This window comes from Mesoplodon densirostris, chromosome 16 (assembly GCF_025265405.1).
Source record: "Mesoplodon densirostris isolate mMesDen1 chromosome 16, mMesDen1 primary haplotype, whole genome shotgun sequence".
Classification (NCBI taxonomy): Eukaryota; Metazoa; Chordata; class Mammalia; order Artiodactyla; family Ziphiidae; genus Mesoplodon; species Mesoplodon densirostris.
Window position 1 is genome coordinate 34247684 of NC_082676.1, and position 24122 is coordinate 34271805.

The window sequence follows — 24122 nt, forward strand, 5'->3', positions numbered from 1 at the left end:
CCTTTTTGTATCTATTATTTTTGGCTTTTTCTCAAGGTGTGCACTAAGGTAGTATTATTGTGCAGGTATATAACATCTCTAATCTAGGTTATTAAAATATTCTAAAGCCTTTTATTTAAAGTGGACTTTTTCTTCCACATCTTCTAAAAGTGCAAAGATGGGTTGCATGTCGTAGCTGTTAGGAAAAAAGTTATTGCATGAACATAGGAAAAAGTTGTCAATGCAAGAAATATTGTGAATGACTGAGTATCATTATGGATGAATGACTAAGTATTGCTATGAATAACACAGTTGTGAATAAATAGAAATTATTGTGTGGTTATATATTCAAAGTACAGAGTATAAAATGCAGTATTTCAGACAATCCTGATTCAGGAATTTTGGAAGTGAAATTAAAGGCAGTTTCTCTTCCACTGCTGTGGTCACGGTTGATACTCAGTTATTTGTTGATTAGTTTGGTTACAAAGCTGACTGCATTTAGAGAGATGACTTCCTCCCCCAAGTAGCACTATCAACCAGCATAGCTGAGAAATCTTACAGAAAACAAAGACATAAGAATGATTTTATGGAAACAATTCAACAATGTTTCAGTTTGATCATTCGGTAACTATTAATTTTAGGGTCAGAGTTTAAGGAGGTGGAAACGATGAGCTTAGAGAAGTGTTTATTTTTTAAAAATTAAATATAAGTACCTTTTTTCGAAACCTATAAATGTTAAAACAATGCCTAATTTTTTGAAATATTTATCATGTTTTAATAAGTTATAAAATAATATATTTCGAACTACAGCTTGTGTCTCTCCCCCCTCCTCCTCAACTACCACCCCTCAAAAAAATCACTGAGGGGAAAAGTTTTGGTGCTTTTGCACAGCAACATTCCCGTCTTACTGACTCTAGGACCCCAGAGTTGTGATGGGGACTCTAGATGGGGCGTCTGCCCCTTTGGCCTACTGCAAACATCAGTACTGGGCTCCTGGATCAGCCACTGGTCAGGAAGAAACACAGAGTCTGAGTGTGGTTGCGGAGGGAGTGACTTAGCTGTCACGTTGTCCAGAAGAGCAGCGTAAGGGCCTCTGAATTTTTACTTCTTCATAGCAGCAATGGGCACAATGGGGGAAATTGTTAAAACCAACCTTTCACAACTCTGAAATTTAAAGATTAGCAGTAATCCAGGGAGCATTTAAGGAAGAACAGCTGTATTTCAGTAAGAATAGCAAGGTTTGTGGCCTTTAATTGTCCTGTTCCCATTACCCCTCTCCCCAGCTCTGCCTTGAAAACCAACAGCTTCCAACCACAGTAGCTGTGAAAAACAGCCTAGCAGCCACCAGTGGAAGACAGTACAGATTTAGAGACCCCCCCAAAAAACCCAGCCCCAGAATGCTGGCAATATTTAACCAGCACTACAGCTCCTAGAAAAACCCTATTCACAGGGTTTGTCTCTATTTGACCTGACTCAGAGCTCGCTCAGTAGAGAAAGTCATATGTGAGAGCATTTGTCAAAAATAGTCACTGGCAGTTGTTTACAATCACAGCTGCCTGATGTAGCAACACCAGTCCCAGTAAAGGGAAGATTAGAGAATGAGATGTCTATATATATTGTGAACAGCTTTAACATATTCATGGGAATCTAGAAGACCACATACACATACATCCTGTGCACACATGCTCAGGAGAGACTTGAGAAGATCCTAAGCTTTCACCTCTGGCTGACCTTGGGGCTCTGTATAAGTGGGAAGTAAAGGCTGAGGCAGAATTGAAAATTGCCTGGCTGAGGGATGAGGGCATGCTGCAAAAGGCACACAGAGCCTTATCATTTCAGGTCTTTAAGGAAATCATTTGCTGACCAGTAAGCTAACTGAGCAGAGACTCTAGTGGTTACATTCTACAAAGACTACAGACTTTATAGAAGTAGTTCAGGAATTTTTTTTTTTTTTTTGCGGTACGCGGGCCTCTCACTGTTGTGGTCTCTCCCGTTGTGGAGCACAGGCTCCGGATGCTCAGGCTCAGCGGCCATGGCTCACGGGCCCAGCTGCTCCACGACATGTGGGATCTTCCCGGACCAGGGCACGAACCCGTGTCCCCTGCATCAGCAGGCAGACTCCCAACCACTGCGCCACTAGGGAAGCCCAGTTCAGGAATATTTGAAAAAGTTTTATCTAACCTATAAGCACATGGAAAAAAAATGCTCAACATCATTAGTCATTAGGGAAATGCAAAACATAACCACAGTGAGACACCACTTTATACGCATTAGCATAGCTAGAATGAAAAAGGTAATAGCAAGTATTGGTGAGGATGTGGAGAAAAATGGACTCCTCATGTATTGCTTGTAGGATTGTAAAATAGTGCTTGCTCTTTGGAAACAGTCTGACAGTTTCTCAAAATATTAAACATGGAATTACCATAGGCTCAACAATTTCACCCCTAGGTGTAAATCTAAGAGAAACTAAAACTTAGGTCCACAAAAACCCACACACAAATGTCTATAGTGTTAATAGTCCTAATAGTCAAAATGTGGAAATACTCCAAATGACCATCAGCTGATGAATGAATAAATTAAAATGGTATATTCGTGCAATGGAGTATTACTCAGCAGTAGAAAGGAATGAAGTACCAGTATGGGTTACAGCATGGGTAAACCTTGAAGGTATGCTACGTGAAGAAGCAGGACACAGAAGGCCACATGTTGTGTGATTCCATTTATATGAAATGTCTAGAATAGACAAATCCATAGCGATAAACAGTAGATTAGTGCTCGTCACCTTCTAGGGGAGGAAGAGTGGAGAGAGGCTACCTGTGGGCTTCTTTCTATAACTAGATAGTGTTGACAGTCATATAGCTCTAGGAAAAATATACATGGTCGCTGAGTTACAATTTTTTGACTTTATGATGGTGTGAAAAAATATATATACAATCTATATTCAGTAGAAACCATACTTTGAACACTGAATTTTGACCAGACCAGCGTATGTGGTATGATACTCACGTGGTGCTGGGTAGTGGTACCAAGCTTCAGCTCCTGGTCAGCCATGCAGTCACGAGGGTCAACAAGCGCATGCTTACAGCTATTCTGAACCCATACAACCATTCTGTTTTTCACTTTCAGTACAGTTGTTAGTAAATTATAAGAGAAAATCAACACTTTATTATTAAATAGGCTTTGGGTTAGATAGTGTGAATGTTTTAAAGCACATTCAGGTTGGCTGGGCTAAGCTAGGATGTCTGGTAGGTTGGGTGTGTTAAATGCATTCTCAACTTCAGGTATTTTCCACTTAGGATGAGTTTATTGCAACATAACCCCATCATAAGTTGAGGAAGATCTGTGCTAAAAACTACTGAATTGTACACTTTAAAAGGTGATTTCGATGATGTTTCAATTATACCTCAGTAAAGCTGTTATAAAACAGATATCCCATTGTTCTATTTTCAGTAAGCTTTTGGTGGGAGGAAGGATGAGATAAAGGTTTCAGAAACCGGAATGTAATGAATTAAACTTAAATGTAATGAAGTATAGATGGAAAGCATAAATTCTTAAATTTTTAAAATTAAGATGAAACAGAAGGATACTGAGTACTGAACTTGGTGCTGTATTTGGGGATTCAAACAATTTAAAACTTTCTGCCTCAAAAGAGAATTAGGCTGGAGGGAGGTGACATATCCATAAGAAGCAAAATTTTAAGAGGGAGTCTATGATTCAGTGCCATGTGGTAGAACAGAAAATAAACACAAGGATTTAGAGAAGGTAAAAATCCCTGTGGGAGAGCAGAAGGTGAAGCTTGACAGGTAGAGTTTGAATAGGCTTGGAATTATGGCCCAGGCCTCCCCGTAAGGAGAGGGCACCACAAACTTGGAGCCAACAACACTTCTGGGGTGTAAAGGGTAGTGACCTGGACAGATTTATAGGGATGTGATGAAAATGCATGTATCAGCCCAAAAAGATCATTAGAACTGTGTTCTGAGGTGCTTGACATGGCTCCGGGCTTCAAATGTTCATGGAACTAAAGCTTGAGGGCAGGGGGACCAGGTTGTTCTGGTCTTAGGCCTCAGTAGACAAAGAGCCACACTTAGCTGGTGGCAAAGGGAACAGAAAAAGGATCGTTAATGGGGGGTGGGGGGAGTCGGTGTTCTCCAGGCCCCAGTGTCACAGCAGCCGCAGAGCAGAGGTGTTAAAATGGGGGGTGGGGACAGGGGCCACGAGAGTAGCGTTTGAGGTATGGAGTAAGGTAAACGTGGCATCTGAGGCACAGTGCTTCCTTTGGTCATTGAATCGTGAGCTCTTCACATAAGGATTCCTGATTGACTCTGGTTTGTTATCCTCCTTCAATCTTAATGCTCACTGTGGAATCTCTTATGCTGGTCCCTTTTAGGCAGCCCAGCAAATTATTGAACTTCAGGAAGCTGCTCAAATTAACGCAGGCTTACAGCCCACCAACCTGGGAAGGAACAACAGCCTGCATGACATGAAGACAGTGGTGAAGACCTGGAGGAACCGGCTGCCCATCGTGTCTGACGATTTGTCCCACTGGAGCAGCGTCTTCATGTGGCGGCAGCATCATTACCAGGGTAAACCTACCTGGTCCGGCATGCATTCATCATGTAATTTTCCAGACACCCCACTGTTCTGGTTTCATGTCTTGGTTATGTTTTGTTGTTTTGTTTCTTTTTTCTTTTACCGGATTTTCTCTTTTTTGGCATGGTAGATGGTGGTTGTTATGACAGGGTAAAGATGAAGGTGGTGAAAGATGGGAAGAATTTCCCCCTACCTGTTCCCTTTTTCCAGCTAGAACAGACGTGCTGCTGGACACTGTTGCACCAGGGGCACAGGCCAGTGGGATCACAGCCCTCTTTGTTTTGAAGCCCCCTTGAGGAAGAGCTGTGCTCAGGTGGCAGCATGTAGCCTTTTTCACCTTCCCTGGTCCCCTCTGCTCTTCCCCTCAACCTGCCAGGCATCTATTTGTTCAGAGCGACCTTCATGGTTTAGTTAGCCAAGACGGTAACACCCAACTCAAGAGTTAGTGCTTCTTAGATCTTCCTTTTGATACAGAATACAAGGAAAAGTAATGAGGGTTTATCACAGAGCCTCCCATCGCATAAGCCATGTGTGTTTGTTTTTCATTTTTTATTTAAGCCTTACTGTGGAACACTTTGAAAAATGTTTGACATGGACTGAAAACTCATTTCTTTGCTCTCTAGCTATTGTAACTGCCTATGAGAATAGTTCTCAGCATGATCCAAGTTCAAACAATGCTATGCTTGGGGTTCACGCATCAGCTTCAGCAATCATCCAGTATGGAAAAATTGCCCGAAAACAGGGACTGGTCAATGTAGCTCTGGATATATTAAGTCGTATTCATACTATTCCAACTGTCCCTATCGTGGATTGCTTCCAGAAGATTCGGCAGCAAGTCAAATGCTACCTGCAACTGGCAGGCGTCATGGGGAAGAACGAGTGTATGCAGGTAGAGTGCCAGCCAGACCCCATGCCCGCCCGCCCGCGCCCAGGAGGTCTGGGGAGGAATGAAGGGTCCATGTGGAAACGCCTGGTTCAGACAACAGGGAAAGAGGCTAGAACTTTACAAACACAGCTCTGGTTTTGGGGAACAGTCCTGCCAAAATAAGAAAGGGACAGGAAGCTGCTTGAGTATTTGAATGAATTATATGTGATGGTCTCTATTCTACTTGGTTAATGTAGTTAAGGAAAGAAAATTAAAAACTGCAGAACTATGAGGGTATATGGTAGATTGGGGCTATGTTCAGAGGAATATTAATAAAAACAATGAAACTGACTAGATAGGGTAAAGCTTTGGAGAAAATACCATTAAGGTGTCTAGAACTGAATTTGCATTTAGTGATTGAGTTTAAATACTACTTGTTAGTCAACAAATATTCATGGTGGGCAAGCCTGTTGTCAGTTTAAAGTATATTTGTCTAATGAGGTGGATGGACCTAGAGTCTGTCATACAGAGTGAAGTAAGTCAGAAAGAGAAAGACAAATACTGTATGCTGACACATATATATGGAATTTAAGAAAAAAAAATGTCATGAAGAACATAGGGGTAAGACAGGAATAAAGACACAGACCTACTAGAGCATGGACTTGAGGATATGGGGAGGGGGAAGGGTAAGCTGTGACAAAGTGAAAGAGCGGCATGGACATATATACACTACCAAACGTAAGGTAGATAGCTAGTGGGAAGCAGCCGCATAGCACAGGGAGATCAGCTCGGTTCTTTGTGACCGCCTGGAGGGGTGGGATAGGGAGGGTGGGAGGGAGACGCAAAAGGGAGGGGATATGGGAACATATGTATATGTATAACTGATTAAATTTGTAAAATAAAATTTAAAAAAATCTAAAAAAATAAATAAAATAAATAAATAAATAAATAAAGTATATTTGTCAGTGACCTTTCAGACTTGCTACATAGATCAATATTTTAATGACCTTTTTATATTATTGTCTAGAAAATTCAAGAACTTTTTTTCTGTTTTTAATAAACAGGGCCTTGAAGTTATTGAATCTACAAACTTAAAATACTTCACAAAAGAGATGACAGCTGAATTTTATGCACTGAAGGGAATGTTCTTGGCTCAGATCAACAAGTATGTATGTTATATTGGTGGAGGATAAGAGAAAGACTCATCAGATTATTTAAATAGTTATTTATAACTTGAAGCCAATGTGAAGATCAAGCTAGAAATTGATATGACTTAGTGACAGTTGTCAGGGATGATATTTCAAATATTGTACCTCTAGGAAGGTAATAACTTGCAGCAAATTGACGGGCCAGCTTGAGTGTAGTACTTAAAAAACTTTTTAAACATGAATTGCTTGAACAGAGAACTGCTGATAACATGGATTCGTTGCCCCAGTTTCTCAGCATGCCATTTTGGAACAGACTTGATTCCTTTTTTTTTTTTTTTTTTTTTTAATAAATTTATTTTATTTCATTTATTTTGGTCTGCATTGGGTCTTTGTTGCTATGTGTGGGTTTTTCTGTTTGCGACAAGCAGGGGCTACTCTTCATTGTGGTGCGTGGGCTTCTCATTGTGGTGGCCTCTCTTGTTGCGCAGCACAGGCTCTAGGTGCACAGGCGTGTGGGATACTCCCAGACCAGGGCTCGAACCCGTGTCCCCTGCATGGGCAGGCGGATTCCTAACCATTGTGCCACCAGGGAAGCCCCCAGAGTTGATTGCTTTTATGGAGATGATTCTTGCTTTAGAGCAGGGGTCAGTCAACTGGAAAACAGTATGGCAGGTCCTCAAAAAACTAAACAAAAAATTATCATATGGCCCGGCAATTCCACTCCTAGGCATTTACCCAAAAGTGTTGAAAACAGGAACTCAAGCAGGTAGTTGTTCGTGAAGGTTCACAGCAGCACTGTTTACTATAGTCAGAGTATTGAAACAACTCAAGTGAATAAACAAGATGTGGTGTATACAGACATTGGGATATTACTCAGCATAAAGAGGAATGAAGTGTTAACGTGTCCTGTAGCCTCAGAAACACAGCGCTGACTGAAAGAACCCAGACCAAAAAATCACAATGTATGGTTCCATTAGTAAGAAATGTGCGGAGTAGATAAATCCATAGAGACAGAAAGCAGGTCAGTGGTCACCAGGGTTGGAGGTTGGGGGAATGGAGAGTGACTGCTTCATGGGTCGGGGTTTTCTGGGGTTATGAAAATGTTTGTGGCCTACACAGAGGTGGCAGTTGCACAACATTTTAAAGGTACCAAATGCCATGGAACTGTTCACTTTAAAATGGTTGATTTTATACTAAATGATGTTCACCTAAAATTTGTTTTGATTTTGTGTCTTCACAGGTCTGAGGAAGCAAACAAAGCCTTTTCTGCAGCTGTGCAGATGCACGATGTGCTGGTGAAAGCTTGGGCCATGTGGGGCGATTACCTGGAAAACATCTTTGTGAAGGAGCGGCAGCTGCATCTTGGAGTGTCTGCCATTACCTGTTACCTGCATGCGTGCCGGCATCAGAATGAGAGCAAATCAAGAAAATACTTAGCCAAGGTGAGACTGAAAGAATTTACCTTTGACCAAAGACCACCCGGTAGCCTTTAAGTTTAGATGAAAATTCAGCAGCTTACTGATCTGTGCTGGGCATGAGGCATTTCTTCATGCCTTACCTCTCATTTCCCTTCACCTTTTGAAGTATAGTCCACAGTTCTACTTCAAGCTGAAAAATGGAGGCCTGGACATACTTGGAGTCAAAGGACTTCTAAGCAGCAAAACTGAACCTAGAGTCTGGGTCTTAGGACTCAAGTCCAGTGTTTGCTGTGGGACCTCACACTGGACAAAGATTCCTGCAGACTGCTGAGGGGTCTGCCCAGAGAGCTTACCTGCTAGACACCTGTTAGATTCTGATCTCTCACCTGCAGGGACCATGCACACAGTCACGGAGCAGGTCAGCTCTAGTCACAGGTGACGTTGAATCCCCTGGTTTCTGCACACACTGCAGGGTGAGGTCGCAGTCACCTGCATTGTCACCCGCGGGGCCCCCAGTACAGTGCCGGGCACAAGGCCGGTATTGACCTGGGCCCAGTGGGGGGCCGCTTGAGCCCAAGTGTCCTCCCCAGTATTGAGCCTTCTCAGCCCTCCCGGGAAGCACATCAGTACAACCCAGACTCCATTCTTGCAGAAACTTAAGAATAAGTTCTGCTTTTCTGTTTTGTCCATTAAAGGTTAGGAGTTTTTAGAATTCCTTGATTTAACATCAAAATTTGGATTGAACGTCAGCACCTAGTAGTTAAAGCCGACTGTAGAAACAGACTGACTGTAGTCACACCAGGAAACCACCTCACTGTCTTGACTCCAGGTTTGCTTATTTTTAGATGTAATTGTTTCAGACGTCCCTGGACACCAGGCTGCCAACACGGGGCCTACTTTATACTAGGGTGTTGTCACCTGAGATCTTTAGCAGAAGCCCATTTTGTTCTGGGGAGATTACAAGTGTGGAGTAGCAGGCTGAAACCCCTTGGGGTCACACTGGCCACCACTAGCCAGCCGATTGGGTCAGTTACTAGTGGGCATTAAAGCTAAATCTGGATGAAAGCTATATTTAAGTTTTCAGTTTTATTTATAAGATGTATGTTTAGGTTTAGCAATATTGTTGGGCGTTTTATAGATATTTTCCCACAACGCCAGTGAAGTTACTCTATATGGTATTTTAATGTGGGGGGAAAGGTCACTTGATCAGAGCTTTAGAATTTTCATTCAACTCTAGGATTTTCCCTTCTGTCTTAGGTGCTGTGGCTCTTGAGTTTTGATGATGACAAAAATACTTTGGCAGATGCCGTCGACAAGTACTGCATCGGTGTGCCACCCATCCAGTGGCTGGCCTGGATCCCACAGCTGCTCACCTGTCTGGTTGGCTCCGAGGGAAAGCTGCTTTTGAACCTGATTAGCCAGGTGGGAATAGCAAGGCATCTTTGATCACAGAAAAATTGTCTTCATTTCACATCCTTTTTTTTTTCCAGAAAGGAAATGCGCATGCTCAAAGAGAGATGGGAAGTTGTACACAATTAGATATCACTTGATATAAAGCACAACTAAAAGTGACTGAAGAGTGTATCAGGGTTGGCGTGGAATAATCTGCTAGAGTTACAGTATTAAAATGGTCATTTCTTTCCTTGAATGTGTTGCCACATAAGATACACATAAAATAAACATTCTCTTAAAATGTAAGGTCACTAGTGAGTACTCACAGTGAGTGTGTATCTGGTTGATACTTTGTGGCTGAAATCCCATTGCGTGCTAGTTGCTCTTCAGAGCTTTCCTTCGGAAGAAAACTCAGCCCAGCTGTGGTGTTTATTGCCCTTTGTACAGTTAGTTGTTCAGCTGCAGCACTGGGTGGGCTTGGGGAGTCGGACAGACTGGGGCCCGGGGTCCTGTAGAAGGGCTTTCATTACCCTTATTTTGAGAGTGGCTCCAGATTGTCCCTCTCCTGCAAAAAGACCGAGAGGGGAAGGGCCTGAACAATAGAGATTTGGGTACAGTCGGTCTGGGATCGAGTGCCTTTGACTGTGCTGCTGCTTATAAAATTACAGTCATATATATAATTTTTCACATGTGAACAGCGTCGTAACCAAGCATTTGGGGACATGCTACTTGTTCCCCGTTCTGTCTGTTCTTCACATGTGGTGCATCATCTACACGGTACCCAGAAGTGGTTTTATTTTTCCCTTGAGAGCTTGCAGCTATGTTCCTAGGTACTGACTGGTATTTCACTTGGAGTTGATCTGTCAAGGTGTAGATTCCCTTTATTTGGTATTGTCATTCACTGAATATCTCTTAATGTACATTAGCCAGCCCCCCTGTGGCAGAGCTGGGTAATGTCTGCTCAGCCCTTTTGAAGGAGGCAATAACCCCAATTTGGTAAAACTGGCACGTCTTACCTTAAAGAGAAAAAGTTCAGTCTCCTCCTTCCTGCAGTTATGCAGAGTAAAATTACTCACTAGTGAGCCTCATTGTCAGCTAGAATCAGCTCACAGTTCCTGGTGAATAAAGACTGGTGTCATTTTGTGTTTTCCTGTCATTTGCCCGAGTGAGATCCAGGGACTTGAGTGTTTGTCATCCTCATATTAACTGAATCAAATGAAAGTGTGGTTTCCCTCTGTCATCAGTAGTTCTGGGGCAGAACTGATGAAATACACCATGTTGCTCTTTCTTGGATATTTTAAAGCTAAACTAGATGTTTGACTTGCTGTTTAATCCGGCCTCGTGTGTGTTATTAGGTCGGTGGTGTGGCCAAGTGCAGGCCAGCATCCCACTCATGATTGACTGTCTCAGAGCAGGTTGGACGAGTGTATCCCCAAGCCGTCTACTTTCCCATCCGGACCCTGTACCTGACCCTGAAGATAGAGCAGCGGGAGCGCTACAAGAGCGGTACGTCTCTGGGGGGTGCAGCGGCCAGGTCCCCACTGCCGCGGACACATGCTCGCTTGCAGCTCCTTTCCAGCATGTGGGCCGGTCTTGTGTTTAGTCCCTGAGAGGACATTGGGTCTGGAAGATAAAACCTGATCTCCCAGTGAAGTTTCTGGTTCTCCTTCGCCGCAGTGTAATAGGGTGTTCATCTACCTGAGTGATTCAATCCCTAAGTAGAAAAAAATATATGAAATTTTTAGGTATAGATAATTATAAAGTTGAACTTGCCTCATTAGTTATAAATGCATCCTGGTAAACAGTATAAACGTCAGTTACGGTGTTATAAGGAATATCTTCAGCTATCAGGGGAATCAGCATAGAAATCAATCTCACCAAATGTAAAAACATACTCAAAGTAGAGGTTTTTAATCTATATTGAATAGCTCTGGTGCGTAAAGAAATAATTTAATGGTTTCAGTTACCCACTAAGCATGGTGCTTTGTAAACACCACGTTTACTTGCTTCACCACGTTTTTAATATGTAGACATTTATGCTGCGAGACCAGAGGCTTTCTAGGAAGGTGACTCCATCCACTGGACGATGGCAGCATCTCCTGGTCCTGTGCGGGGTGGGTGAGGACTGCACAGCGTGTTAGCTCCAACCTCCTGGGTACCTGGGTAGATTCGTGTTTTGGTCATTTGAAAGTTAAGATTTTTTTTTATTCTAAGAGAGCTGAAGCTAAAAAAACGAGCAAAGGGGGTTCTACAACGTATTTCTTTTTTCTTTTTTCCTTTTTTAAAAAATATATTTATTTATTTATTTTTGGCTGCCTTGGGTCTTCATTGCTACGCGCAGGCCTTCTCTAGTTGCGGCGAGTGGGGGCTACTCTGCTTTGCAGTGTGCAGTCTTCTCATTGCGGTGCTTCTCTTGTTGCGGAGCACAGGCTCTAGGCATGCGGGCTTCAGTAGTTGTTGCACACAGGCTCAGTAGTTGTGGCTCGCGGTCTCTAGAACACAGGCTCAGTAGTTGTGGCGCACGGGCTCCGCGGCATGTGGGATCTTCCCGCGGCATGTAGGATCTTCCCGCGGCATGTGGGATCTTCCCGGACCGGGGCTCAAACGCGTGTCCTCTGCATTGGCAGGTGGATTCTTAAACACTGCGCCACCAGGGAAGTCCCTACAACATATTTCTTATATAGCGAGTGACTGTATTTTTCAAAGATGTCATTTTATACATGTGGTTTGGCTTACCTAGATGAAAACATGTAGGCTGACTTGTTAACTATTTCTAGATTCTCTGAGCTGTAATACAAGGAATGAATTTTGAAATGTTCTGCCAGACATTTAAAAAAATGTTCAAACTTCCACTGAAGTTAGAGAGTCCAGTGAAGCCTACACACCCTCACCCAGACCCACCAGTTACGTGCTGCCATACCTGCTTTCTCTCTCAACACATACGCCTTCTGGAACCACTGGAAGCCCAGTTGTAGGGGCCGCGCTCTCCGCAGTGCCCTCTCCTTAGAGCCAGGGCACCTCCCACACAGCCCCTGGGAAGCGCCCCGGGATGTGTCCCACGCCGGCAGGAACCAGTGTTCCTTTGGCCGGTGGGTCCTTAGAGCACCGACTCTCCCATCGGTCAGTTTGGCGCTGACATTGGCGTTGTGTGTGTTGCTCTCAGATTCTGGACAGCAGCAGCCAAGTTCAGTGGGTAACCAGTCCCATTCTGCATCAGATCCAGGGCCCATAAGAGCCACGGCCCCCATGTGGCGCTGCAGCCGAATCATGCACATGCAGCGGGAGCTGCACCCGACCCTGCTGTCTTCCCTGGAAGGCATCGTCGATCAGATGGTCTGGTTCCGGGAAAACTGGCACGAGGAGGTATGTGATGTGGTCTCGGGGGTGCTGGCATCCTGCGGAGGGGATGGATCATTTGGAATGCTTTCATGGCCGTGTTCTCTTGAGACTACCTGCCTGGTTGTGTGTGTGTTTGTTGTTGGACTGAACGGTGGAACAGCAAATACTTCGTGTCTGCATACTAGTGCTGCCTTAATACTGGAAGCAGAAGACTTCAAAAGAAGATGAGCCAGAGAAAGCCATCTCTGGCCTTAAAATGCTTATTTTGTTCATGTGTATGAGCTTAATCACTGAAATGCCACCACTGATGAGGAAGCAGCGGTGGTGTGGGCAGGCCTCACTCACCAGCCACTCGTCTCCAGGAGCTGGGAGCTGGTTCTCAGGCCACAACCTTAGCGGCGGTGATAGAATAATCAGCCTTTGTTGCCCAGATATTTGTCTGGTTGGCCACGAGGCCCCTCGTTAGTACTGTGTTATTTTGTGTGTGTGCAGAGTACACTGAAGTGATCTGAAAATAGGTTTTTTTCCTTGGTTGCTCAACAGAAAGGTACGTGTATGATGCAAAAAGTGGGGTCTTGGGTCTTTTTTTTTTTAATGTTCAGGACAGTTGCTTCTCATTGTTAAGAACACAGCTCATGGCATGAGTGTCCGGGCGGCCCCCTGGTTCTGCACAGTCTGGTGCTGACGCCTGCTGTGCGCCACGTGCCGAGAAGAGCTTTGTCAGTGGTGGGGCCGGGTGGGCGGGGCAGGTGCTTTTTGGTTGGTGGGTGGGTTGCTTGAATGGAGAGCTCTGTTGTGCGAGCTGCCTCGGGTCTCTTTCCCCCAGGTTCTCAGGCAGCTCCAGCAGGGCCTGGCGAAGTGCTACTCTGTCGCATTTGAGAAAAGTGGAGCAGTGTCGGATGCCAAGATTACGCCCCATACTCTCAACTTCGTCAAGAAGCTGGTGAGCACGTTCGGGGTGGGTCTGGAGAACGTGTCCAACGTCTCGACCATGTTCTCCAGCGCGGCCTCCGAGTCCCTGGCCCGGCGTGCACAGGCCACCGCGCAGGACCCTGTCTTCCAGAAGCTGAAGGGCCAGTTCACAACTGGTGAGTCCTGATCCAAGGGAGCTCCCACTCAACGTTTTTCCTCCGTCTTAGCATCTAAGTTAACCACATCCGTTCGTTTTCATGAGCACAGTACCGGGCGAGCTGGTTAGACTGTGTTTAAAACACAGACTGGATCACAAGGAAACTGACATTCCCTGCCTGGGACTGCACGTCCTTCCCTCCAGTGAAAGGTCAAGGTTTCAGGGCCAGAGCACCGGGCTCCCTGTCAGGTTAGACACGAGGTTTTAGGACAGACCTGCTTCTGCTCCCCCGTCCCTCCTTCTGCTTGGTTTTCATGGGAAAACGCAACAGGGTAAGGTGAGGCAGTAAGACCCAATGGTGCAGGGCCCGAGGTGACAGGTAAGATTCAGACCTGTAGTGGATTCTGGTGGCAAGATGATAAGGAGGTTGTGTTTCTAATCCTGTCCCCAGTTCAGGTTCACGCGTTTCCCTAGACCCACAGGAGCCCCACCTCTTTCTGTATGATCTGAGGTGAACGGTCCCGTCTCCCTCAGCCCAAATCCTCATCTGTCGTAGGGACCCTCGCCCCGCCAGTGTACACACAGGCACGGCTGCATCCCCTGGAGCTCGTGCTTGTGTGGTCTGTCATCCTCTGAAAAAGGAAGAGTCTGAGATGAAAGTTTCATGGAAGCCATCATATATTACTTAAAAGAAGTGATATTTTAGTGTATCTTTTTTTTTTTTTTTTTTTTTTTTTTTTTTGCGGTACGCGGGCCTCTCACTCTTGTGGCCTCTCCCGTTGCGGAGCACAGGCTCCGGACGCGCAGGCTCAGCGGCCATGGCTCAAGGGCCCAGCCGCTCTGCGGCATGTGGGATCTTCCCGGACCGGGGCACGAACCCGTGTCCCCTGCATCGGCAGGCGGACTCTCAACCACTGCGCCACCAGGGAAGCCCCTAGTGTATCTTTATCTTAAAATGTCCAGATCATTAAATCAAATGTGGTCTGAAATAGAGAATGAGAAGTGGAACAAGTCATCCGGCTTCTGATGTGAAAAAAATGACAAACACTGAAACTTGAAAGAAAGACAGCTATGAGGCTCTGACCAACCACAACGTGTAGCGAGTTTCAGATACTTAAATCAAGAGCTGTCCAATGCCTCTCGTCATGTGCCCCCAGGGAGGACCGTCTCTGGGTTTTAGCACTGTGTTCTGGTCTAGAGAGTGGAGGAGAGATGTCCCTCCATCTCCAGCAACATTGCATGCATTGGCTACTAGCTCCAAGTCTTTAAGGAGGTAGAAGGAAGTTCAAAACAGTACACTAAATTTATCCCAGAGACTTATTTACAAGCAAAAACTTACACCCGAGTGTTGACAGCCACTTTATTTGTAATAGCTCCAAACTGAAGTCCACCCAAATGCCCCTCTGAGGAGAATGGATACACAACGTGTGGTATTTCCATACTCATATAAAGCAAATAAAGAGGAGTTAACAGCAACTTAGAGGAACCTCAAAGAAATTACGCTGACTGCAAAAAGCCAATCTCAAAAGGATTCCTGCTGCATGCTGCTTAATTATGAAACACTTGTGAAATAACATAATAATCAAGATGGAGACCAGAGTAGCGGTAGCCAGGCGTCAGGGATGCGGGGAGGAGGTGGCTGTGGCTCTGAGAGGCATCGGGGCGTCTGTGGTGATGGACGGTGAGCAGCTTGGTCACCGTGCTGGTTTGGCGCTCCCTACGTGACATCTCACGGAGACACACGTGCACGCGTGCACACACACAGGACACGTATCTGAATCGGCCTTGGGGGTTATGCCAATGCCTTGGTTTCGGAAAGGTGTGTGTGGCCCTCCCTGTACATTTCTTTGCACTCCTGTGAATCTATATTCATTTCAAAATAAAAGTTAACAAAAAGTAACAAACAAAAATCCATTACATGAATGTCAGGCCTGGGCTTGGTAACACCTTCCTGATCCAGAGCTGAGAAGGAGCAGCCCCTGTGTGCAGCTGCCTGCGTCCTGGCTGGGTGGCCTCTGCCGTAGCTCTGCTGGGGAGCCTGGGTGGAAACCTGCCGCCTCGTGTTGGTGCATGGGGACCTCTCCAGCCACCTGCTCGTGTGAAGTCATGCTAGAGTTAAAGGGAAACCAGAGAAATGCTGTGAAAAAAAAAAACCCCACACAATAAAAGTACATGGACTTTCAGGGGCTTCCCTGGTGGCACAGTGGTTAAGAATCCGCCTGCCAGTGCAGGGGACACGGGTTCGAGCCCTGGTCCGGGAAGATCCCACATGCCGCGGAGCGACTAAGCCCGTGCGCCACAACTACTGAGCCTGTGTGCCACAACTACTGAAGCCCACGCGTCTGGAGCCCATGCTCCACAACAAGAGAAGCCACTGCAATGAGAAACCCGTGTACTGTGACAAAGAGTAGCCCCTGCTTGCCACAACTAGAGAAAGCCTGTGTGCAGCAACGAAGACCCAACACATCCAAAAATAAATAAATAATATATATTTTTTTTAAGTACATTGACTTTCATAAAACTGATGACCCTGTACACAGTTGAGGTCACGCGTGGGCGTGATGATTAGAACTGCTGGAGTAGCCACGTGCTGTGCTGAGGGCCTTAACACGTGCTACCTTGTTTAACTTAATCCTTGAGGGTCCATGCTATTTATATCCGTCCTGTGACTTACAGTGCTTTGCTGCAGACTAGATGTGAGATGTGTCTGTTTCCTACCTGGGAGGTGCTTGAGCTGTGGTTTTTGTAGTGAATTAGAAATAGCCCAAATGACTAAAAATGTTTCTAATCATATTTTATTTTGCAGATTTTGACTTCAGTGTTCCAGGTTCCATGAAGCTTCATAATCTTATTTCTAAACTGAAAAAGTGGATCAAAATTCTGGAGGCTAAAACCAAGCAACTTCCAAAATTCTTCCTCATAGAAGAAAAGTGCCGGTTTTTGAGCAATTTCTCAGCGCAGACAGCTGAGGTAGAAATTCCTGGGGAATTTCTGATGCCAAAGCCGACACATTACTACATCAAGATCGCTCGGTGAGTGAACCTGACCTGGCCTGGGATCACCAAAACCTTCCCCAGCAGACCCCCAGGCAGACCTGGCCAGCGGGTCACACTGTAATTCCCTCCCCTCTGCACTCCTTCCCCCAAAACGGGAGAGGACACAGTGTTGCTCCGGGATATGAGTACCTTTAAAGGGTCTGGTCTAACCACTGGGTTCAGTGTCTTGTTTGAGTCAAGCTTGTGTTTGCTCTCAAAAGAACCCTTTCTGAATCCCCATGGAACTTGACAAAGTATAGTTTCGCAGTCTTCTGTAAACTCTTAAAGCACAGGATTCAAAATAATCAGACAATGGTCAAATTTACCAGAGCGAAGCAAGTTGCATCTTATTTAAAATGTAAAGTGAGCTGTGAAGGGGCGACCCTTAATGGCCAGGTATTTTCTCCAAACCTGACCCGTCCTGGCCACCCCCTCCCCCTCCTGCCGTCAGCGTGCTCGGGCCCACAGCCCACGCTCGCTCCTCGGGCACCTGGTCCTCTGCCCCAGCACCAGCCAGTGGGGCCCGCGCTCTTGTGGCTGCTGGACTCCTGGGCCAGTTAGCACCCGTCTCTGGCTGCTGAGGCTGGACCCTCGGCGTGCCTGTTTGAAACTTCCAGCATCGCCTTCTCTTCCTCCTCTCGTTTTCCCTCCGATACTGTGGCACGACCTGTACCTTGTCGCAGTGAAGTGGGGTGTAAATGACAAACCACTGATGTCGTACAGTCTGTTTTCCAGGACGGTTCTGGCAGCCGCTTCTGTAGAGCTCCATTTTCTTCTCAAAGGAAAGGCTTGGAAGTTGGGGCTCAGGGCGTTGGTGTCTGATTGTCCACTCCTCCCGGCAGGTTTATGCCCCGGGTGGAGATTGTGCAGAAGCACAACACGGCAGCCAGGAGGCTGTACATCCGCGGGCACAACGGAAAGATCTACCCATACCTGGTCATGAATGACGCCTGCCTGACGGAGTCGCGGCGGGAGGAGCGCGTGCTGCAGCTGCTCCGCCTGCTCAACCCCTGCTTGGAAAAGAGGAAGGAAACCACCAAGAGGCACTTATTCTTCACAGGTACGAGCGCTGCCCAGGGGCTGCATGGCGACACCCAGCAGCCTGTGCCATCTGCGTCAGCAACTGCGAGTCTCTGAGCCCCACCAGGAGAGGGCAGGCCGTAGGCTGAGGGCTGGTGCCCGCACGGGCCCTGCTCCTGGAGGGAGGGGACACCTCCACCCCTGGGGCCTGAGGCTCCTCCCCGCAGGACGGGCACCCAACGAGGACTTGTCTGGAAAAGGATGCCCCGGGCCCGTGCACACGGCCCTCCTCACTTCCCCAGGAATCTTCCCAGGCTCTGGCGACGCCCAGCTGAGCGGAGGGCTTGTTGGGCATGTGCTCACGGCACGTGGCTCCGGGACACAGCCTGCAGTGTGTGGGCACCGCCTGAGGTGCTGCCTGGGAGTCAAGGAGCCCCGGGCAGGCCACAGAAATCTCAGGCAGGCAGCAACCAGCAACCTCGAGTGAGGTCCTCCCAGAACCAAGTTGTTGTGGGTGAATCGTGAGCCTGTAGTAAGGGGTGTAGGTGAGCTGCCTGTAATCCCACCCAGAGGAGGGAACGATTGGTACACTTCAGCATTAATCCCCAGTTCAGGAGCCCATTGCAACGCATATTATCTGGTCCTGTATGGAACTTTCTTCTGCTAACTAAGTTGTGATCCAGCCTATTCTGACCTAAAATCTCTTGCCCTTAAGTTCAACATTCCCAAAATAAGAAGTATATTAAAAAAAAAAAAAAGGTCTGTAGAAAGCTGTGTGCGTTTTCACATGTATGTAACGTGATCTACCGTGTTGGTCCCAGCTGTGCTAGTTGGTTGTTCTTTACTGCTTCCAAAGAAACAAGCTCCTGGTTAGTTCCAGGTGGTGGTCCATGTACGTCCCCTGGAGTCCTGTAGGAATTTCTTCATGGGTCGAAGCCATGGCAGCGGGCCAGTGGCCATGCTTTCTTTAACTGGTGTTAGATTGAATCAACTCTCGATTAGAAGTCAGGTGTCGTGTGCCCGCCGCCCCCCCGCAGGCCAGCAGACTCGGCTCAGAGCTGCGCCGCTTAGCTCCAGAGCACTTGGCGGCACAGCCTCCTTGTTCTTCTCGTGAGGTTGCCTAGTGAGGCCTTCCTGGTCACCTGTGCCATAAACGCAGGTCACGGGCCTGCTAGACGGAGCCTCAGGCCGTGGGCTGAGGCCACCGTGCCGTGTGACCGGGCTCTCCCAGCTTCACCCTCGCCTCTGCCCCAGCGCTGGCCTGTGGGCCCCACTCTCATCTGCCTATCTCTCCCCTCTCTCCTCAGTCCCGCGCGTGGTGGCCGTGTCCCCACAGATGCGCCTGGTGGAGGACAACCCATCCTCACTCTCCCTGGTGGAGATCTACAAGCAGCGCTGTGCCAAGAAGGGCATCGAGCACGACAACCCCATCTCCCGCTACTACGACCGCCTGGCCACCGTGCAGGCGCGCGGGACGCAGGCCAGCCACCAGGTGCGGGGGCACCGGGGCCGGGGCTGGGCAGGGGGTCCAGTTGGACTGGTGAGGTGGCCGTGGGCCTTGGTGAAGGGGCATTTGCCACAGACCATTTGTTGTAACAGGACAGAGAGGTACGTTTCAACCTTGCAGAGCCTCGTAGTCCTTTACCTGCACTTGCAGAGAGGCCCAGATATCAGAATTTTAAAAGTAACTTTATGGCAGGTTCATTTGGCCAACAAACCAGGTCTAGGTGATGGGAGGCTGTCTCCCCACATAGTGTTCACATTTGTCTGGTTTGCTGCAAGGCCTTAAGGTACCACACAGTCTTTGTACCACATGTACATTCTAAAATACAGAAAGTGGGGAACCCTGAAACGTCAGGCCGGCTGTTTTTGTCGCCTAGGGTGACAGCACAGTGCCCCCCGCCAAGTCCTGGACAGCTCTTGGCTGCACCCGTCAGGTGGACGAAGGTCCCTCTCCATCTGCAGGTTCCTGCCCTTGATGGATAGCAGGGCAGGGGTGGCCCCTGGATGAGAAGGTTTTATCCAGGATTGTCTGCGTCACCAAAATGCAGCACTTTGGGCCGTTCTCTGGATGCCTCTGGCGTCCTTCCTGTGTTTCCCGAGAGGGCCTCACGGTTTCTAGGAGAGACACCCCAGAGCTGGAAGCTGTGACTTGCCTCTGTTCTCCCGGGGACTGGTCTACATTAATCTGGGTCCCAGAGGCCTTGGTTTAGGTGGATGGAGCCCACACAGGTGCTCGTTTCACCCACCGCGGCAGTGCTCAGGGCACAGGGTCTTGTGTAAGCCTCCACCTTCTTGCCAGTTAGGCAGGTGGGATTCCTCTGTTCTGGTTGGCCTCTGTGGAGCATGGGCAGTTTTGGGATGTTTGTGGGAGATGAATGGATTGGATTCTTCAGGCTGCATGTACCTTTGACAGTGTGGAAGCCAGCACCTCCCATCTGCAAATACACAGCTACCTCAGAATGCCCTGTCGCTTTGTAAAGATGGAGCTGATGACTGGTCCAGCGTAGAAACAGTGCTAGGGTCCTGCTGGGCCAGCTGGAGATGCTGACAATACAAATAATCCCAGCTTGGTTCCCTCTTCTTAGTCTTTGTCCCCTAGTTTGTTTTGTTATTAACTCTGCTGCTTCATCCTTTGCAGTTTTTTGTAACACCTTTGGGTATTATAATTGGGATATTATTTACATGCCATAAAATTTCCCCTTTAAGATATACGATTTAATGTTTTCAGTATTCACAGAGTTAGTCATCACCACTATCTATCTTTGAAACATTTCATCACCCGAAAAAAACTTCATACCTGTTACTAGTCACTCCCTATTCTTCTCTGTCCCCACCCCTGGTGACCACAGATCTTTCGTCTCTGTGAATTTGCTTATTCTGGATGCATCATGTGATAGGAATCATACAACATGTGGTCTTCAATGTCTGGCTTCTTTCATTGAGCATGTTCTCAAGGTTATCTGTTTTGTAGCATGTGTCAGTAGTTTGTTTCTTTTTATTGCTGATTATTCCCTTGTATAAATATAACACATTTAATTTATCTGTTCATGAGTTGATAGACTTTAGCTTGTTTATACTGTTATTATTAATGCTGCTGTGAACATTTGTGTACATGTTTTTGTGTGGGCCTGTGTTTTCATTTCTCTTGGATATATACCTAGGAGTAGAATTGCTGGGTTATATGGTAGCTCTTATGTTTAACATTCTGATGAACTGCCAAACTGTTTTCCAAAGTGACCGCAATATATGAGGGTTCTAATTTCTCCACAGTCTTGCCAGTGCTTAGTATTGTCTGTCTTTTTGATTGTAGCCATCCTAGTGGGTGTGAAGTGCTAACTCATTTTGGTTGATAACCAGTGATGCTGCATATTTTTTCATTTGCTAATTGGCTGTTTGTGTATTTTCTTTGGAGAAAAGTCTGTTCGGGTCCTTTGCTTGTTTTTAAATTGGGTGATTTGTCTTTTTATTGTTGATTCTAAGAATTCTTCATATGTTCTGTGTGTAAGTGACTTGATACAGGTGACTTCACCTTCTTGGCTGTGTATCGGCCATGTTGTCCTGCTTCTTTTCATGCCTCATAATTTTCTGTTGAAAACTGGATGTTTCGGATAATATAATGTGGCAACTCTAGAAATCACATCCTTCCCCCCAAGGTTCGTTGTTGTTGCTGTTTGTTCGTTTTAGTGACTTTCCTGGGCTAATTCTCTCCAGGATGCCATTGAGGAATATCCAAAACCAAACTCATCAACTCTCCCTAGAGGACCTGACCACTCCTCACACAAGTGCAGCCACTGAGGCATCTCCTCAGTTAGCCCAGCGGCCAGCCAGTGATTTACAGAGATATTCTTTTTTTTTTTTAATTTTAAAATTTTATTTATTTTTTTATACAGCAGGTTCTTATTAGTTATCCATTTTATATATATTAGTGTATATATGTCAATCCCAATCTCCCAATTCATCACACCACCACCCCCACCCCTGCCATTTTCCACCCTTGGTGTCCATACATTTGTCCTCCACATCTGTGTCTCAATTTCTGCCCTGCATACCAGTTCATCTGTACCATTTTTCTAGGTTCCACATATATGCGTTAGTATACGATATTTGTTTTTCTCTTTCTGACTTACTTCACTCTGTATGACAGTCTCTAGATTCATCCACATCTCTACAGATGACCCAATTTCGTTCCTTTTTATGGCTGAGTAATATTCCATTGTATGTATGTACCACATCTTCTTTATCCATTCGTCTGTCGATAGGAATTTAGGTTGCTTCCATGACCTGGCTATTGTAAATAGTGCTGCAATGAGCATTGGGGTGCGTGTGTCTTTTTGAATTATGGTTTTCTCTGGGTATATGCCCAGTAGTGGGATTGCTGGGTCATATAGTAGTTCTATGTTTAGTTTTTTAAGGAACCTCCATACTGTTCTCCAGAGTGGCTGTATCAATTTACATTCAAATCAACAGTGCAAGAGGATTCCCTTTTCTCCACACCCTCTCCAGCATTTGTTTTTTGTAGATTTTCTGATGATGCCCATTCTAACTGGTGTGAGGTGATACCTCATTGTAGTTTTGATTTGCATTTCTCTAATAATTAGTGATGTTGAGCAGCTTTTCATGTGCTTCTTGGCCATCTGTATGTCTTCTTTGGAGAAATGTCTATTTAGGTCTTCTGCCCGTTTTTGGATTGGGTTGTTTGTTTTTTTTAATATTGAGCTGCATGAGCTGTTTCTATATTTTGGAGATTAATCCTTTGTCCATTGATTTGTTTGCAAATATTTTCTCCCATTCTGAGGGTTGTCTTTTCGTCTTGTTTGTGGTTTCCTTTGCTATGCAAAAGCTTTTAAGTTTCATTAGGTCCCATTTGTTTATTTTTGGTTTTATTTCCATTACTCTAGGAGGTGGATCAAAAAAGATCTTGCTGTGATTTATGTCAAAGAGTGTTCGTCCTATGTTTTCCTCTAAGAGTTTTATAGTGTCCGGTCTTACGTTTAGGTCTGTAATCCATTCTGAGTTTATTTTTGTGTATGATGTTAGGGAGTGTTCTAATTTCATTCTTTTACATGTAGCTGTCCAATTTGCCCAGCACCACTTATTGAAGAGGCTGTCTTTTCTCCATTGTATATCGTTGCCTCCTTTCTCAGATTAGTTGACCATGGGTGTGTGGGTTTATCTCTGGGCTTTCTATCTTGTTCCATTGATCTATATTTCTGTTTTTGTGCCAGTTCCATATTGTCTTGATTACTGTAGCTTTGTAGTATAGTCTGAAGTCAGGGAGTCTTGATTGCTCCAGCTCTGCTTTTTTCCCTCAAGACTGCTTTGGCTATTCAGGGTCTTTTGTGTCTCCATACAAATTTTAAGATTTTTTGTTCTAGTTCTGTAAAAAAATGCCATTGGTAATTTGATAGGGAGTGCATTGAACCTGTAGATTGCTTTGGGTAGTATAGTCATTTTCGTAATATTGATTCTTCCAATCCAGGAACATGGTATATCTCTCCATCTGTTGGTATCATCTTTAATTTCTTTCATCAGTGTCTTCTAGTTTTCTGCATACAGGTCTTTTGTCTCCCTAGGTAGGTTTATTCCTGGGTATTTTATTCTTTTTGTTGCAATGGTAAATGGGAGTGTTTCCTTAATTTCTCTTTCAGATTTTTCATCATTAGTGTATAGGAATGCAAGAGGTTTCTGTTCATTCATTTTCTATCCTGCAACTTTACCAACTTGATTGATTAGCTCTAGTAGTTTTCTGGTGGCATCTTTAGGATTCTCTATGTTATAGTATCATGTCATCTGCAAATTCTCTATGTTATAGTATCATGTCATCTGCAAATGGTGACAGTTTTACTTCTTCTTTTCCAATTTGTATTCCTTTTATTATTTTTTCTTCTCTGATTGCCATGGCTAGGACTTCCAAAACTATTTTGAATAATAGTGGTGAGAGTGGACATCTTTGTCTTATTCCTGATCTTAGAGGAAATGCTTTCAGTTTTTCACCATTGAGAATGATGTTTGCTGTGGGTTTGTCATATATGGCCTTTATTATGTTGAGGTAGGTTCCCTCTATGCCCACTTTCTAGAGAGTTTTTATCATAAATGGGTATTGAGTTTTGTCAAAAGCTTTTTCTGCATCTATTGAGATGATCATATGGTTTTTTTTTTTTTTTTTTTTGCTGTACGCGGGCCTCTCACTGTTGTGGCCTCTCCCGTTGCGGAGCACAGGCTCCGGACGCGCAGGCTCAGCGGCCATGGCTCACGGGCCCAGCC

At 45.7% G+C, this 24122-nt stretch overlaps 1 protein-coding gene across 13 annotated transcripts in view; it reads left to right on the forward strand.

The window, feature by feature from the left end:
• TRRAP (transformation/transcription domain associated protein) overlaps positions 1-24122 on the forward strand; it is a 112096-nt gene that overhangs the window by 79330 nt on the left and 8644 nt on the right. For 9 of the 13 annotated variants that reach the window (XM_060079278.1, XM_060079289.1, XM_060079286.1 and 6 more), the window contains 11 exons: positions 4367-4595; positions 5193-5458; positions 6499-6599; positions 7823-8024; positions 9258-9422; positions 10808-10898; positions 12556-12755; positions 13558-13819; positions 16607-16832; positions 17678-17895; positions 19163-19347. In XM_060079278.1, the coding sequence (XP_059935261.1) occupies positions 4367-4595; positions 5193-5458; positions 6499-6599; positions 7823-8024; positions 9258-9422; positions 10808-10898; positions 12556-12755; positions 13558-13819; positions 16607-16832; positions 17678-17895; positions 19163-19347 (2145 nt within the window). The remainder of the gene's footprint in view (positions 1-4366; positions 4596-5192; positions 5459-6498; positions 6600-7822; positions 8025-9257; positions 9423-10807; positions 10899-12555; positions 12756-13557; positions 13820-16606; positions 16833-17677; positions 17896-19162; positions 19348-24122) is intronic. The other 4 variants (XM_060079287.1, XM_060079291.1, XM_060079288.1 and 1 more) reach the window with 3 other exon arrangements.